This window comes from Drosophila obscura, unplaced genomic scaffold (assembly GCF_018151105.1).
Source record: "Drosophila obscura isolate BZ-5 IFL unplaced genomic scaffold, ASM1815110v1 contig_186, whole genome shotgun sequence".
In the NCBI taxonomy this organism is placed as follows: Eukaryota; Metazoa; Arthropoda; class Insecta; order Diptera; family Drosophilidae; genus Drosophila; species Drosophila obscura.
Window position 1 is genome coordinate 10,436,501 of NW_024542774.1, and position 17,987 is coordinate 10,454,487.

Genomic DNA, 17,987 nt, shown 5'->3' on the forward strand with positions numbered 1-17,987 from the left:
TTATTTTATTTGTCTGTACTTCGGGCATTAAATAGTAATTTTGAGTGGATTTTTTGTTTATTTATAAATTCCAAGAGAGATAACGATTGCATTGCGCCCAGTAACATATTGCAAAGCCTTTGGCCGGATTCTATGATCGGTAAAGTTCTAGATTTAAATTAAGCGAGCAAGCTTCATGGAATTTATTCCAGCTCTGGTTTATTTCATAAATTAGATCAGTCTGACCAACAAATGCATTGATCCATGCTGTACAAATACAATATTGACAACGAAATGAACTCATTTTCTCGTGGTCCGTCACTAGAGTAACGAAGGACTCAGTGTACTATGCTATTACGAGGGGGGTAAGGCCCATAATGTAGCAGTTTTGTCCGCGGATGTTGAGATGAATGAAAATTCTGTTGGATGCCATCGAATCGTAATTGCTTTGTCCTTGTGCTCCGCCACCACCACGGAGGATAGCTCATGTGCCAGATCACCTTGCAGATCTGTCAGCTTAATTGAATTGTCGTAGCTGCAAGTCAGCATGTAATAAGCGGAGGGAGAAAAACGAACGCACCTATAAAAATAAAGAAATGGAGAAGTTATTAGTTTATGGGCCGCTTTTGAGGAAAATCGGCGCCATTACCTTATTTCAGCGCTGTGAGGATAAAACCGCTGTATTGGCCGATTTCCACGGATGTCATATAGTACGCACGAGCTATCCGCATGTCCCGCTACGAGAAGCCTGCCTGTGGGATCAACGCAAACGGCTGTCACAGCAGAGTTTTCCAGTGTGCCATCCAAGGTGTTTACCGAAACGTTTACTCGAAGATCCCAAAAGCGTATCGTTTGATCCTGAATATAAAGTCAGTTTATAACAATAGACATACATACGTACATATGTCGATGGGGGCATAGGCACGGGTTCATGATTACCTGTGATCCGGATACGAGCATTGCATTGTTCCAGCTGAACAGGGACAATATATGGCCGGTATGGCCACTAAACGCCTGAAACGGGGTTCCTGAAACACAGTCAGTAATGTAAATCTTGCAGTCTCCAGCACCACCGCTCACTAAGAGTCGGGACTTCGTGGACGAGTCGTCCAGAAAGCACATATCGCGAACGGTGCCATCGTGCATATTCAACTCCATCTCCATATTCAGCTGGTTTGTATCGTTGTTAAATCTCATATACTTGATGGTTTTATCATTTGATCCTGTAGCAATTATCTCGCCATCCCTGGACCAGCATGTACAGTATATTGATCCTCGATGGTGTTTCGTCCGCTTGCATAGAACGGAGGGGGGATACACGGACGACTGGCCATTTCTAACAATAAATATGCATATGTATGTGCTCTTAGTAAATCACATTCCGTTCCGGAAAAATGGCCATCAAATACTACCTTAGCTTGGAAAGTTGTGGATACTGACAGATGCGAAAAGTCTTGGAGTTGGAACCCACCGCGTACAACTTTCCATTCGGATGAAAATCGAGACTCCGAATCGCCTGCGAGTCTGACAAAGTGGTAATTGCTTCGAAATGTGGCCGTTCTGCATCGCCCTTTTGGCAAAGAGAAATCGAATTTGATTAATCATCTGAACAGTTGTTTAATTTAATGCATACCATAATACATATGTAAATGCATATATTTATGGGCTTGTGTCTTTATTCTTTTGTTGCCAGCAGGCAAACTGCTTGCGTGTTCAAAATAAACAAGTGGGCCTAAACGGCGCTTACCTTTCTTAAATCCAAGTCCTTGGCTTCAGGATTCATGAATGATGAGTTTATCAGTTTCGTTCAGACTATTTGTAGTTTTAAATCGAGTATTTTCAGGTATTTCTTCGACCCAATCTATGTTGTTCATATATTACCACCGATGGTAATAGGTCGTCCAACTCTCCACCATTAAATTATTTATACCTGAGAGAGACGAGACTGTAGAGTGTTGGGCAACGTTTTCATAGATCTTCCTAACCGTAACGATATGTTCGTACATAAAAACATATTGGTAGAATTAAAAAAAAATTGTTTTATTTGTTTATATTTCTTGGTGAGGTAACCACCGCAACGAGACTTTGTGAAATGTATGTGTGTACGTTATTTAAATTACATCCGCTGGTTTTAGCACAGAGTCGAAATCAATCTGGATGCACCTGCTCCTTTGAATAAACATTACCAGAAAGAGTGGAGTGGACTCTTCCCTTGGACAATAAAAACCATGAAAAGATCATTCCAAACAAATACAATCGCCAAAAAAAGTACTCAGTTTAATTATTGTTACAATTTTTTGATATTTTATTTACGTAAAAATAAAATATTTGGACATATGATTGAATATAACAAATTAATAACCTTCTTTTAAAAATTTGATTGATTCTTAAACTTGTCTAGTGTTGCGAACTCTTATAAAACTGAGCGATTAATGCTCTTAAGAGTAAATTGTTATAACCTCACGGCCTCCTCCACGAACCATTAACACTTTTTCAAGGCCCTCTGTTAATACTTCCAGAAATTCCATATCTAAAATAGAGACAAGAAAAGTAAGTCACAGAGTTCCCAAGTCCCCAGGTAGATCGATCTACTTACAATTGCTTTCACGCTCCGCTCGCACTTCCCTAGGTGGTCCTGGTAAATTCATTATGACCAACTGGGCATCCTGCGACTTTTCCACAATAACCTCGTTCAGTTTTATTGCTGTGTGCATGCGACGAACATTGAACTCGTCCCTGAAAGTGTTTTTTTCTTAATTGGTGCGCCCTCGAACTTTTTAAGGTTGGGACTTACGGTTTCACATTGGACTTGAATTTGCTGTCGGCTTTCTCTGTCGATTCATCCTTGCTAGAAGTAGTTTCGGGTGCGTCCGTCTCCTCTGGACCATCCGAATCAATTGAGTTACGTTTCTCATCGTTATGAGACTCCTGCAGAGTGAAGGACCACAAATATTATCAGAATAATACAAATAAAGACCTATCTACGAATGACAAGTGCCGTTGATTTAAAAAGAACAGAAAATTTCATGTAAACTCATTGTTAAAAAGCCAAAAAATATATAAAACCAAAAACGATATCAATTATAACTTATTAATGTACGAATATATGGATTGGATCCAAAAACAAACGTCCTTATTGGTTTACGCTTCACGTGTTCGTTGATCCCACTCAACTTGTATGTTTGGAAGGACTGGAGGACTGGAAGTAATGCTAAATAATAATTTAAGTAGAGTACATACGTGATTCTTTGTTTCTTCTATAGTTGGATCGGCAAACCGAACTTTCGACGCCGTTCTGGTGGCGTCATAATGGTGGTCTACAATTGTTTGAACCTGGAAATGTTACCATGATGCATATGAAAAAACGGTTGATCAAGTGAAAGGAAGTCCAATACTTTTCAGGGGAATAAAGTACGAGTAGTCTTGGGTTTCACACAACAAAGGAACTATCTGTTATACAATCTGGGTATTCCCAATGGCAAATTTTCAGCTAATCTGATCATTGAATATTATATTTGGATCCGCATGCCAAAATTATTTATTAAAGTGCAACAAATATCAAGATTGTATAAGCTTGAGGGTACCAAGCTGGATAAACCACTCAAGTGCCAAATGTGAATAAATAAAGCTATCCAAATGAATACATATACGAGTATGTATGACTGACGCATATCGCAGCACACTTGATTACAATATACTTATAATGGGGTAATGATACGAGTTCAAACTTTGGAGCAGCAAACCAAATTTTATAAAAGAACATTCAAATGGAACTCATATTCGGAGCACGGTGGAACTTAGAGCTATCCAGCATAAAGCAATAATTCAATAATATCATATATGTATGTAGTATGTATATAAATATATATATAAACAGGATGCTTATCCAGACACACGGACATGACCATGCCCTGCCCAGCAGTTGCTGATGATATACAGACATATCTGTTGATGAAGATTACTTTCTAATGAATCAGACTTCTGAGAAATCCCTTCTCATGGGCAGATGAATACACGCAATATTGGATATCCCAGGGTGAGTATTCTTTGAATGATATACATATGTAATATAGTCGAGAGGGTTTTACGAGTTCCATGGGTGTTTGTTTTAGCCACATAGCCACATAATGTACAATTATTGATACAACACAGAAATGTATGATATGAAAGGATGACAATGAGAATCACACATGCTCATTATGAATGCATGTATGTATTTACATAGATAAACACAAAGAATGTTTTGGCTAATGAACAGGTTGTATCTTTATGTATAGTGATTCTGTATATATTCTTTACCAAAGACAATTTATTATCACTGGGTGTTTCCTTAAAATCCATTATAGTCTGAACCTTTTGATTTTCAAATATACAAATTGTAAAGTTTTAATTTCGATCTCAATATTGATATGGGTAAGAAGTCAAGTCGATATATTGATGGGAAACAAAAGCCGAAACCGGTTTCTATAGTTTTTTTCTACAGTTAAAGTAAATAAATAACTTATCTTCGTATAGAAATTATGCTAATAAAAATTTAATTAAATCAATAACTTAATGTGCAATATGAGTTTTAATCATTTGAACTAAAAATAGATCATGTTAGTATGAAGACCTGAACTTGAAATAATCTGCAGTACAGATGTGATGAGCATAATGAAAGTTTAAACCAGCAGGTTGTCTTGAAAAATAACCAAATACTCACCACTTTGGAGTTTTCTTTTTTATTTAAACCTAAGGCTCTCAGCATCTGATTGCGCTGTTCCATCATGAGTGTTCTCTCATAGGTGTACGCAGAAATGTCGCTGTTATTCTGCAAGTATTTCGCAAACAAAAAACAAACAAAAAAAACGTATAATTAATAATTATTATGAATTGACTAGCTCTCGCTGCATGGGTGGTATTATGCTGTACCATTTCAACCACTTCAACATCGGCTTCAATTCGAAGGTGGTATAGGAATGTCTTTAGATCTTTCTTCATTTGAATCGAGTTATCCTCGATTTGAGCAACTGTGAAGATGCGTAGCTTGCAGTTACGCCATGTGCGGTGTTGTTTTAGCAAGAATGGCAGCAGCATAAGCAAACCTCCGTCATGGACTATCCACCAAATATCAATGTTGCCACCAATCTGAAAAGCGGATACAATTAATCGGCAAGCCAAGGAAAATGGATTTTCTTTACTACTTTGTGGTTTGATTCTGGATAGAAGTTGATTCCCTTTGGCACCATCAGAGCCATGTGGCAGGCATCCACTGTTCGCACTGTTTGGATAAATGTCCTCCAGCTATTGCGGCCCTCCTGCCTCCAGCTATAGGGCCAGCCAATGATGACTGTGTTTGGCTTCATTCCCCCCAGGCCAATTGTTTGGATGCTGTAGGAAAGATGATATGCTCATGTTGGGCTCTAGCGATTCCAGACAGTTGTTCTCTGAACTTACACTGAACTTAGACCTTCTCCGATCTGTTGGGCCACCAAAATATCACAGAATCCCTTTACCTTCTCGTCGATCATGTACTTGCGCAATGTCGATTTTGCGTCGACTGCTTTGTTTGCAATTTTTGTGTGGTCGCCTTTTAACACAGACACACAAATTGTCAATCCTTTGCCAGCTTTTAGCTGAGTAGCAAAGGAGAATATCTTCCTATACTTTGGCAAGAAGTTGTCGTTGAGCTTCGAAAGCACCAAGATTTGCGGACGCCAATTTTTCGTATGCGGTGGGCCTTCTTCCAGACGGAGAAGCGAGAATCTCGCGGCAGTGAGAGCCATTCCACGAATGCCATCACCCCACTCCTTCTCGGCTCTGCAAGTGAAAAAACGGAAGAACACAAAGAAATTCTAGACTACCAGCAACGTATAAATATTTTGATATATCCTACCCTCGGTATTCTATATATTTATATATGACGACGGCCATTCCCATTGCAAGCAGTGCAAAATACCAGGAAGTCATAATCATGACTGATATGCAGAGCGTCAGGCCAATCAGGGATAAGCTCCAGTGATAGTACTTGAAGCGCGGCCTCCAATTCGGTGTCCTCAGTAATGTTTGCACGGCGCAAGCCAAATTTACGAATCCGTAGCACATGAGGAAGAACATGGATAGCAACGGCGCCAGCAAATCCACATTACCTTTTGATGCCAAAGTATGAATTATAAATATTTAATAAACGATTCGGATTCTGGCTTACCTAGGAGAATGCCGCACTGGCAAATGACAATAGTCAGAAGCAGAGCCCGGGTGGGCTCTCCGCGTTTGGAGGACTTGGCAAAAGGGGCCAAAAATGGTATTATTTCATCTCTGGCTATGGCTTGCAACAAGCGGGGGGCCCCAGTCAAACTTTGTAGTCCAGCCCCAAGGGTCGAGAGGAACGATCCAATCAATATAACCCATTGGTTTGGCCAGGCGATATTTGCTACGACCAGTTTGCCACCGATCGATTGTCCAAATCTAAAACACGAGTATAGAAATCAATACCTCTATCCAAAATATATCCATTGGCAGCTTACTTGTCTCTCAGCAGAAGATTGTCCACGGTGCCGGCGAAGAACAAGACGCTGGACAAGTAGACGGTGCTGGTTGTCAGGATGGCACATATCGTTCCTATAGGTATACTTTTCTGGGCATCAGCCAGGTCGCCCGATCGATTGGATCCAGCCATGATGCCTGGTTAGTGCCAAAACCGATTAAAAATGGATCACTTGTACGGAAAAAAGAAAACCAAACACACACCTGTGACCGATGGGAAGAAGATGCCGATCAGCAGCGTGAAGGTAGTGGTTATATCGGCCATAATTTGATTGTATGATTCGTTTCCGATATTCTCAATGTCAACCGAATCGTGGCCATACGATATAAACTGTCCCTTCTCCAAAAACGAGGGGAAGACATTATCGTAGAAAACGCCGCTGGCAAGACCTTTGATGCCCTTCACTTTGGACACATTGTTATCTATGGAGAAACCAGAGAGATTTGAAAAGGTTTCTGCTTCAAGCGGATTGTATCTTCATTACTTAGATAGTAATCGTCGCACTTGTTATTGGGGCAATAGATATCGCGCATGAATGAGTCATCCTTTGTACAATTGTCAATGGGAATGTCCTTCAGAAGTCGCTTTCCAAGAACACACATGCTGCAATCAAGTCAAATCATGTTATTTGATACTCACACGAAACTGAAAATTGACTGCACTTACTATAGCTTTTCGTTGCCATGAATATTGTCAAAAATACCGACATACACTGCTATGATTGAAAATATTACACAGGCCAGTGCCACCGTGGCGAATTTATTGACAAACTTGACGCCCACGAACACAATTAAGCCTTAAGAATTGAAAGACAACAATTAATTTATGCACTTTCACATTAGATTGAAGCTTACCCATAAAAATGAGCAATATTGTGCCGTAGACCCTGAAGTTATTGTACATGGCATCGGCATCCTTTGTGAAGTCCCCAAAGATCGATGCCCAAGGTGCCATATATGTCTGTGTATAGTGAAGGCGTGTGGGCGCTGTAGTTCTATTTGAATATGTAATTTGTTTGCAGAACTTACCAATACAATCTCAACAGCACCAACAATGTACATCGCCGCTGCCAGTGTGGTTCCCGTATAAAACAGCATCCCCACCGCACCACCGAATTCAGGTCCAAGGGATCTATACACATATGATTAAACATTAAGGTGGGAGAGTCCTCCGATTTGGACTTGTACACTTACCGTGATATCATAAAGTAACTCCCTCCCGCCGGAACAACTCCATTTGTTGCAATGGCTGACATTGAGATCGCAGTAAGCATTGTCTAAGAAAAATGTGTATTAATGGTGCTACAGAATTTGGGTTGGAAAGCTGTCGCACTCTCTTACCACACAGCAGCAGGTCAATACAATTAAGAATCCACATATTGCGCCAGCCGTACCGACAACCCATGTTAACCGAATGAACAATATTACTCCAAATATATTTTGAATGCATGGCAAGAAAACTCCAATTAGGGTACCTACAAATACAAAGGCGGCCAGCCAGACAGAGATCGTTTAGTCAATTTGAAAGTAGCTTGTCCATCAAGTAGATATTGTATTCGTTGAGATGAGATATTCCCACGATTCAGTTAATAATTTATTTGCGATTATTTTGTGGCATTGGCGGAACGGAACCCTTTGTGGTTCTATTCATTTGAGATTATTTAACGATAAATTCTCGTACAAGCACTCGCAAGTTAATTAATTTGTGTACAACATACCCATTCGAGCCGATGGTGCTGGTGGCTTTGCATCGGGATCAGTGGCCGCTGGTATCGTGTTTTCATAATTGGCAATTGATGAAATGAATGTTGATATATGGGGCCTGGTCGCCAAATCATCATCGTATAGATAGAGATTTGGGTCGATATTAGACTTCTGGTTTTCTTCAGCCCTGTGGATATCACCTGAGTCTGCAAATATATTTATTATAATTACATTATGTAGATCGAAACTGTAGTGTGGGACAAACACTTCTTAAAGCTGTATATAAAAGACGATTATACATATATAGGGGTACAGGTAGGGTACAAGTACTCAGTCATTCTCAGCATACCTTCATTTTTTGTGTCGTGTACTGTGCCATTGTGTTCGGATGATATTATTTCCATTTCATCCGAATCATCTTTTGCACTGTTACTTTGCATGTTAACGTTATGTTCGGGTTTAAAGTTTTCTTCTAGATTGCACTTTTTCACTTAAAATTAGGTAACACTAGAAAGTAGTTCGAATCGAACGAGAATTTAGTAGGCATAACATTGCAAAACCTATATGTATATTGTACATATATGAACATATACATATATGTATGTATTATATAACCAAAAGGCGTGGTCCATTCAGTGCGGGTGCGGGTGCAGAAGGTTCGTTTTTTTTCTCCTCCTTTGAAATAGGTTGATTTGCAATCACTTGGGATTGTGCGATTGTACATTCGCTCGCACACATACATATACATATGTATGATGTACTCGTAGTGTGTGGAGAGGTACTTATATGAGTATTAAAGGCAGGAGATCAAAACAAGGAAAGGGCCACGGGTGCTCCAGAGTGAAGTGCGGACATTATGCGAATAGAGGGCAGGATGCTCGATGCTCACACAGTGGCATCGCGGACAGAAAATATGTAACCGATTAATTTAGGTCAAGGATTTTCAGCCCCTCCTCGTGCGTAGGTAGCTAGCTAGCTGAACGGCAGTGAATTGGTGTTATTTTGGAATGTGGCTCGTTGGCCGTCCTGGCGGAGCACCCATCAATTTTAATATTTCTGCGAACTGTTACGAAACGAACAAACAGACAGCACTTAAAACATTCGAATACGAATGGGAGGAAAAACGCAGGCCCTCGGATTATGACTTCTCAATTTTCAAACACTTAATAATTGAACGCACTTTTATTCATGTGTGTGTATTTGATTATTGTTGGATTTTCGTCGATTGTTAAAAGTATGTTACATATTATAAGCGCTCAAAAAGAACTGGGTTTTCATGTTTTTTAAAATTTATTTGAAAGAATATTCTTTCTAAAATTATTTTAGGCGAGCGAAAACGCTCAAATGTATGCTACTTCTCGTTCAGATTAATAGAAAAACTAAGAAAACTGTGTATTCGGCCGAATAAAAATTATGTTGCCCAGGACCCTGAGCGTTCAATTGAGATGAAATCGAAAGCTTTTGTCTACACACAATTTCTATACACACACTCTTGGCGAGAGAGATGCGAAAAGAGAGCGAGAGAGCCGTTGCAGGTGAACATTTCTTGGCCTACGGCACACACTCGCACACAAACTCACAGTCAAATTTACCAGGACAATCCAGCACTCTCGCACAGGGCGCACAGCATCCGCTGGAAATGCCAGGGCAAAAGCTGCGCTGTCTGGGCGGCTCAAGCTTTTCACAGGTACCGCACACACACCACACCCACCCCCTGAGCTTGCTTTACAGCTGAGAGGAAATGTGTCAGCAGGGCACACTGGATTTTCTCAATTGGGGCACATTGAGATTGAAATGCAAGCCCATAAGCTCTATACGACGGTACAGTAGTCACCAATAAAGCAGGGAAATTTACAACGGCTATCAATAAAAATATTTTATAGTTCTTAACTTTAGCCAGAAGATGCGCATGTCCTAAATAGATAAATACATACACAAATTACTCGAGCATCCCTAGCATTTGTATGAACCATTAGGATAAAACAGATCATCAAAATTTTAATATTTATCGCAATAGCTTACGTTACGTTAATTCTCACCTAGTGTTTCATCGTGAATATCTCCCAACAGCTTTCCACTTGCTGATTCATCTTGATGATAATCCAATACCGTGTCTTCGTCTGCTTTTGTGACTTGAAATCTATCTGGCATATTTGTTATTCAAAGGCACTCTGAAAAAGAAGAAAATATTGTTAATGAACCCTAAGTCATGTTTTTGTTATATCACATCAAATATTTTATAACTTTCTAATGTCATATGATAGTGCGAGTGGAAGGGACTTTATTCATTTTGGAATCATCTGGAATCTCATTAACAGATAACGTTCTTTGAATTCGGGGCAATATCTCTTATATAATCGGTTGCATAATAAATGATTTTGTCAAAGTTCTTTTGGAATCAAATAGTCCCTAAAAAACATGACCCAATTTTACGGAAGCATGCGATACATTAATCTATGCAATTCGAAATACAGTCCATTGTTCGAATACAAGAAGAGTTTTTATATTTCAGTGTTAGGTACTAATATCATTCTGAAATATGGGTACATAGAAATTCTAAAATACATTTTTCGCTGACACTAAAATGCATGTGATTTCCCATACGTTAAGCTGAAGAGAAAGGCCCATAAGATAATACGATATGCAGATACATAAATTAAGTGTTTTGACTAGCATATGTACATATGTATGTAAGTATGTACATTCATGCGTACAAAATCTGCATCCAAGCTTCTTATCATGATCATTTCTCCTCTGAGATTTCGGATAGAATACAAGCAGTGAATGTGTGTACATACATATATGTATGCACATTGTGTGCGCAACGGTTCTTAATTCATAAAATTGGATTTGTATATGTGTACGTAAGAATACATGTATGGACACTTAATATCTTTACATACAAAATCATTAAATAGATTATCGTTCTTAAAAATCTGGCCTACACATATGTACACACATGCACACTCGTACAAGAGTGCATTTCATCAGGAACATGTGTACGTAAAAATATGCCTCGGATAATATGTACGGGTATGCCTGTATGTATGTACGTATTATCTAACAACAATCAAATCGCTGGGAACAGATACAGTACTTATTGGAGCAGTCGCACAATTAAAACAAATACCACAATGGCCAAAACAAACATTTATATGTACATATGTACATATGCACAGACATTTCATACGATTATGATACGGGAAAAATGAAATCTTTACGCGCAGCAAAACTTTTATTTCCATTTACTTGAAAAAGCGCCTGGTAATCGGGGATCGACGACACTCTGCTTTGGCTTGTAACTTCCTTTCTTGTTATTTATTAATTATTGTTACTCCTCTCCTCCTTTCCTCCTTATTGTTTAGTGAACTTTTCAATTGTACGAATAAAATAAAACTATCATATTAAAGGCGCATGAGTAATACAAAATGGTTTTCTACTGTATATAATTTGGAATCGCGAGTTGGGGGAAATGCTGTTGTATTAATGAAAAGTTTAATTGAAATCAAATGTAACGCATAGGAATCGACGCATGAGTGCGATTGTATTTTGGAAATTAGCACCCTAATTCCAATGATATGATACCATTTTTTGATAATTTTATTAAGCATTTGTGAACGCACAAATTTACGGTTTCTGGTCCAAATTTATCAAGCAGTTAAAAGTGGCCAACATGCGTACATATGTATATACATACGTACATGCATGCATATGTATATAATAAATATGGGCATACGTATTTAAACGTATGAATGTATCTACCAACTTATGATTTTACATTAAATCCAGCATTGAATTCTTCAGATTAAATAAGCCAACTTTAATACAGCTGTGTGTACATACATACATATGTACAGATGTGCGCCTTTCGACCATTTTTACGTTCATATTTATATTCATGTATTCATGTATATTCATACATTGTACTTTTGTTTATGATGTATGATGTATAGGTTGATGACAGGCATCATTCAAATATTTTGTCAAGAATTTTGATGATATCAATCAAATCAACATAGAAACAGCTGTGAAAAAAATACCATCCAGCGAAACATTCCAGTATTTAAATTTTTTTTTTTTGTCGTACCCCCAAAGAACGTTCATATATTAATATACCCATCGGTGGTGCTCTCTTTTTGAAAAATAATATAACTTTTTGCAAATATTTTAACTATTTTAATTGCATTATTTCATTAAAATAGCGTCTGCTAAGCTTGTTTGTTTTGTTCGTTCGCTTGGTATTTCGCGGGTTTTTCATATCGATGTTTCTGTAGAGTCAAAAGTCGCAGATATACTCGTTGTTTTATCGAGTATATGAAACAACGGAAAATAGTTTAAATTTTCTCCAAACTCAAATAAGATGTTAATTACATGTATAGATTATATTATATATCCCACACACATATTCCATTTGCCAGTCTATAAAACGATATTGCATATCTATATATATATATTTCGAGTGGGGTCACTTCCCCCCACCTTAACCCACTTGAACCAAGCTCGTTTCGTTTCCTACCCTGTTTAGGTCACACACCTTGCATTTTTCTATAGTATTTTTAGGTATTTTCTTTTTTTCCAGAATTTTTATAGCTCGTTTCTGTGTAAAAAATGTATTTTGTATAATTTGATTAAACCTTATTCTATGATCCGATCCAAATTAAATGAGTATTTATAATTGACAAATCTTTTAGGAAATTGATTCATTTATCATAGAAAAACATATGTTCGGAGCTGAGAGTCCTAACTGGCTTGTAATATTAAACAGAATATTAAAATTGAGGAATATGAACGCATCTTGTCGTTCTTCTTCAATATATTTCAAAATGACCGCCAAACTCAATTTAGCGCACAAAAAATACTGACATTTTACGCATCCAAATCGTGGTGGTTTTTCGAAATTGGCTCTCTTTTTCGTGGTGTAATGGAATGAAGACTCATTGGTGCTACATACATTTGATTTGTATGGGAAACATTTCAGCAACATGGGGAAATGAATAGGCAGCATTGTTCTGCAACTTTGTCACGGAATGAGCAACAAATCTGCATACCTTGGGAAAATGGATATTATGGGCTTGAGATATTGTTTGTAATTTCAGGATCCAATTAATTCAGAAACTACTCAGTCTCTATTTTAAAGATATTAACAAAATTTTGAAACTCACGGGACCCAATAATAGGTATCAGAACGGGGATAAATGTATTTATAAAACACAAAACATATGCATTAATAGGTAAAAAACATCTAAATCGAAGAAAAATGCAGTATTCATGTTTTAAAGTAGCTTGGAACAACAAATTTAACATCAATTAAAGGAAATACGGTATACAAAAGCCCATACGCAAAGAAGAAACTTGGTCGACCAGCAACAATGCCATAAAAAGGACTTCTGAAATCTAGCCAGTCTTGTAGAAAATTGATGTATCTATCGGATGAAATTATTTGTTTAGGGCTGAGAAGGCTAAGTAGCTAATAATATTAAACTGAATATCAAAATCATGGAATACGATTTCAATTAATAAAATAGAACGTTATACCATTGTCGGCCAGGGGGGTTTTTAATATTTCCACGAAATTTATGTAACTTTATTTTACGCATTACAGGGGTGGTCATTTATGTTTTTTAAGTAATTATTTGCAGCGGTTTAACAAAGGGTGCTCAACTTTTTAAATAGAGGGGTGTTAAGTGGGTTAAGTCTCGTTTGATCGCCGGATTGCCCTGGTTTTTTATGGTATGGTATTTAAATGGTATTTCTCGAAACTGAAATGGTATTTAACGGTATTTATTTGTTGGCCGGATGGTATTTTTTATCCTTGTCGTCACGGTCACGCTAATCCATAATTCTTTCGTTCGGCGTCATTTTTGCGGTGCTTGTCGAATTTTTGCAAAATTTTTGATTCCAATTGAAGGTAAGGTCGATTCTTAGTTTATTACTGTTTTTTTAAAAGTGTATTGAATGGAGTAATGATGTGCGGTGTTCGCTTGACTCGCGCAAAGACAAATCGCATTTTAATTGACAAAAAAAATGTGTGCGAATCCTACGCTCTGCGCCTGGACGCGTTTCTGCGCTAACACGTGTTTTCTAATAACGCGATGTGATTGAATATGTACATACCGACACACATTTGTGTAAGGGCGATCGGTATGGCGTATTACTTTTAATAAAATATGTTTGTACATCTATGCATATTGTGTGTATGTTCTTATGCATATGTATGTAAAATGCTGTGTACACATGTATCTTTTGACATGTGCATTCATCTTTAGATTCCTTGACTCGCAACGAATTTCATCAATGTTGATGCATGTGTGTGTATGAACGTACATATGTGTAGGGCGTGTATGCTTTGGCATCTTGAATAAGTGTTAAATAAGAATATGGAAATGGTGAAAAGTTATTAAATAAAATATTTGGTTTGTTAAAGAATTCCGTATTTATTCGAAATGGACGCTCCACCAGAGGGAAACGTAGAGGCCGAGTCCTGCAATGAGGTCGACGACGAGAAGTCTGTCAATTCCGACTGCCAGTCCATGTAAGTAATGCGCACTTGAGGCTTGAAGGCAACTTCTGAAGTTTGGAAATTGCAGGCCGGCTTACATGAATTCGGTATTGCGGCGGCAGTATTTGCAAGAAATGGTTAAAGCACTGCCAGTTCCAATTCAAAATAGAATTGTAGTGCTTAAAAATCTGCAGTTGGAGCATCTGAAGATCGAGGCCGAGTTCTTTGAGGAGGTATACAAGCTGGAGCAGAAATATCAGCTCAAGTACCAGCCCATGTTCGATAAGCGCAAGGACATTGTCATCGGGACAGTAGACCCCGCTGTGGAGAAGCCCAATTGGACGGAGCCCGAGAACCCTGAAACAGAGTCGGAGACCGAAGAACACTTCAGTGATTCACTAAAGGCCATCAAAAGTATTCCTCAAGATGCGAAGGGCATTCCCGGATTCTGGCTAACGGTTTTCCGTAATACTGCTATTCTGTCGGAAATGGTCCAACCCCACGATGAGCCAGCTATGCGCAAACTAACTGATATATCTATCAAATACGATGACGGGGTATGTAGAAAAGCAACTACGCTTCCATCCTTAGTTCGGCATAGTTAACTTTTGAACTCTTCCAGCACTCGTACACATTGGAGTTTCATTTCGATAAGAACGAGTACTTTTCGAACACAGTCCTTACAAAGCAGTACGTTCTGAAGTCCACTGTCGATCCAGATGATCCGTTCGCCTTTGAAGGACCAGAAATTTACAAATGCTCGGTAAGTTGAGCTGACCTGTTGACCTGTTCAATAGGATAACAACAATTAATATAATCAATTGATTTCAAGGGATGCAACATCACCTGGGAGAAGAAAATGAACCTAACTGTCAAGACGATCAGGAAGAAGCAGAAGCATAAGGAGCGTGGCGCAGTGCGCACCATTGTCAAACAGGTTCCAACCGATTCCTTCTTCAATTTCTTCAACCCACCAGAGGTTCCATCTGATAAGGAAGAAATCGATGATGAATCTCAGCAAGTAAGAACATCTCATCTCATTTTGTAATCAAATGCCATCGAAATTTCTTACTCTTTTTTTTGTATATTTTTTTCATTGCAGATACTGGCAACCGATTTTGAAATTGGTCACTTTTTGCGGGCCAGAATTATTCCAAAGGCGGTGCTTTACTTCACTGGTGACATTGTCGATGATGAGGACGATGAAGACGAAGAGGAGTTCGATGAAAACGAAGAGGAGGAGGATGACGATGAAGGTGCACCCCCAGCCAAGGGGCACAACAAACATGCTGGTAACAAGAAACAGTCGCCCAATGACTGCCCCAACCAGTAGTCACATCTACAAGATATGATGGCGGCGATTCATCAATTGGAATAGTGTTTACTGATATTATGTATATACATAATTCAAATTTAATTTGAAATATATTTTTGGTGAATTAAACTAAACGAAAGTGAACTACTACTAAAATGTGTGTGAAATTGATTTAAACTGGGAGTTTTCACTTCATGCTTGCTTTGCTCAGAAAACTTGGTCTGATATTTAATATTAGAACACTAAATCAAAAATCTGATAGTATCTTTAATGATCTCTCATACGATTCAATTGGTCACGTCTATTGGAAAACCATGAGCATATAATATAAATTAAATTCCGGTAGGATTCTATTTTATTAGGCTTTATAATAGGAACGAGCAGAAGAAATCATTTTTCGTGTTGCGCTACTGTTTTCCAGCTAATAATTTTAGCTCCTTTTTTGATAAGTTGTAAGGATAATGTAGACTAGTGGGGACGAAGATTTGCCCAGTAACGCGGCTAGAAACGGAAAGAGAGTAGTTTTGGGTCAAAAATACTATTAATTTAAGCTAAAAGCCAACTCGAACTTACTTGTCAAAGTTCTCTTCATAGCCGACCGTATAGTCAGCAGGTATTTTCGCCACCTTTTGAAGTGCTATGCACTCGGGCGGTGTCGAGTTGAGCGCGTAAAAAGGGTAATCAAAAGCATTCATGTAGATGTCAACGCAGAGTCCATGGCTGCCGAGATGCAGCTGACTGGCTACTGATGGTTGTGCCAGGCCACAGCTGCCCAGCATTATATTTCTGTGGCATGAGTATACAAAGGTTCCTTTATCACGACTAGAATGAAAGCATTGCACATGTTTGCCCGATTTCGAGTGATCCACTGCAATCGGATCAAATCCGGGACCTGCCATGTCACACGCTAAGCCAATGAAAGAGTAATTAATCAGTCGGTGTTGTAAAATTAAATGCATCGCAATATAATTACTATCTATGCTCTCGATCATATGTTGTGGTCCCAGTGAGCGACCCACAGCTGACGCAAGTTGGCCCCCAAAGCTAAATCCAAACATATAGCCTCGTTTAGTATCGAATCCATTTTTAATGAGAGTCAGAATGACTGACACAATGGCACCAGTAATGTTTTCGAAATTTGTATACAACCTGTGCGGCAAAAGGGTGTAGTATAAGATTTTACCGAACGATTACTGTGCATATTTCCACATTACCGCATATACGATGTACTTGCAATTACACTGTAATCAATACATATGACGCAGCCTCCACGATAATAGCTTAACCCTGGAATATACATGGGATTAAGCCAAGCTATGGGTAGATCACTATCTGCTTACGATCGATGAGCGCGAGGGACCAATCATCAGCACAACTTTGGATCCAGCCATGCAACACAATAGCAAATTTATCCGACGGGGAGCAACCAGAACCTTTTTGCAAATAGTCTTCATCAAAAGCGGATGCTTCTAAGGTTTTTGTGTTGTTTCTAGGAAGAATAGGTATACATAATCATGTACATATATGTATATGAATGTGTGCTGAATAGTCACTTACTTATAAAACATAAGTCGCATTGTTTTTTGAACATCATATTTGGTTCTCGGTCGGAAAGCTTCAATAGAAAATACTCTGCTTTGGAGACAACAACTTTCATTGAATGCAAATAGTACCTACATATGGTCTCATTTCGTGCAGCCAGATTTGGTGCGCGCCTTAAAATTGCATACTTTAGGTTCAGCTTAGAATGAGTCTTATAAACTAAAAGTAGTAAAATAATTACATTTAAACTGATAAATCGAAGATGTATCATTATCCACAATTTTTTATAGGAACATAAATGAGAAAACAGAGGTAACTGTAGTACGAATCTCTTGCGATTAAACCACTTTGTGAGAAATCAGTGGCCAGTTCCAGTTCCAGTTCCATGCTCTGTCAAATTGATAGGCTAAATGGTTCCAGCTA

The 17,987-nt window shown here is 38.4% G+C and overlaps 4 protein-coding genes across 10 annotated transcripts; 1 reads left to right on the forward strand and 3 right to left on the reverse strand.

Moving 5' to 3' along the window:
- Window position 1: 1 nt before the first annotated feature.
- Window positions 2-1,893, reverse strand: LOC111075250 (WD repeat-containing protein 47). Its single transcript, XM_022368409.2, has 5 exons — window positions 1,727-1,893; window positions 1,392-1,549; window positions 919-1,315; window positions 629-837; window positions 2-559 (listed from the first exon to the last, which is right to left on the reverse strand). Exons 1-5 carry the CDS (start codon window positions 1,760-1,762, stop codon window positions 334-336), a joined length of 1,026 nt encoding a protein of 341 aa, XP_022224101.2. The 5' UTR covers window positions 1,763-1,893; the 3' UTR covers window positions 2-333.
- A 372-nt stretch (window positions 1,894-2,265) lies between these two features.
- Window positions 2,266-11,603, reverse strand: LOC111075202 (solute carrier family 12 member 6). 6 transcript variants are annotated; one of them, XM_022368329.2, is made up of 22 exons: window positions 11,458-11,603; window positions 10,248-10,379; window positions 8,223-8,414; window positions 7,846-7,979; window positions 7,699-7,781; window positions 7,534-7,636; window positions 7,360-7,465; window positions 7,172-7,301; window positions 6,990-7,108; window positions 6,709-6,927; window positions 6,486-6,642; window positions 6,167-6,426; window positions 5,855-6,107; window positions 5,416-5,778; window positions 5,163-5,349; window positions 4,891-5,106; window positions 4,682-4,789; window positions 4,279-4,332; window positions 3,220-3,312; window positions 2,774-2,907; window positions 2,576-2,715; window positions 2,266-2,509 (listed from the first exon to the last, which is right to left on the reverse strand). In XM_022368329.2, exons 2-22 carry the CDS (start codon window positions 10,357-10,359, stop codon window positions 2,418-2,420), a joined length of 3,255 nt encoding a protein of 1,084 aa, XP_022224021.2. In that variant the 5' UTR covers window positions 10,360-10,379; window positions 11,458-11,603; the 3' UTR covers window positions 2,266-2,417. The 6 variants fall into 6 exon arrangements, with proteins under 6 accessions (XP_022224021.2, XP_022224022.2, XP_022224023.2 ...); XM_022368330.2 differs by lacking the exons at window positions 10,248-10,379; window positions 11,458-11,603 and adding exons at window positions 8,558-8,715; window positions 9,389-9,615; XM_022368331.2 differs by lacking the exon at window positions 4,279-4,332.
- A 2,409-nt stretch (window positions 11,604-14,012) lies between these two features.
- On the forward strand, window positions 14,013-16,172 carry LOC111075224 (nucleosome assembly protein 1-like 1). The gene is made up of 6 exons (XM_022368365.2): window positions 14,013-14,116; window positions 14,633-14,740; window positions 14,796-15,264; window positions 15,330-15,470; window positions 15,540-15,728; window positions 15,810-16,172. Exons 2-6 carry the CDS (start codon window positions 14,652-14,654, stop codon window positions 16,038-16,040), a joined length of 1,119 nt encoding a protein of 372 aa, XP_022224057.1. The 5' UTR covers window positions 14,013-14,116; window positions 14,633-14,651; the 3' UTR covers window positions 16,041-16,172.
- Window positions 15,756-17,890, reverse strand: LOC111075225. Of its 2 annotated transcripts, XM_022368367.2 has the most exons (8): window positions 17,806-17,839; window positions 17,700-17,737; window positions 17,580-17,637; window positions 17,363-17,511; window positions 17,237-17,309; window positions 16,996-17,171; window positions 16,596-16,929; window positions 15,757-16,523 (listed from the first exon to the last, which is right to left on the reverse strand). In XM_022368367.2, coding segments are annotated over exons 1-8 (924 nt in total). In that variant the 5' UTR covers window positions 17,808-17,839; the 3' UTR covers window positions 15,757-16,429. The 2 variants fall into 2 exon arrangements, with proteins under 2 accessions (XP_022224058.2, XP_022224059.2); XM_022368366.2 differs by having other exon boundaries at window positions 15,756-16,523; window positions 17,700-17,890.
- Between the last annotated feature and the right edge of the window lie 97 nt (window positions 17,891-17,987).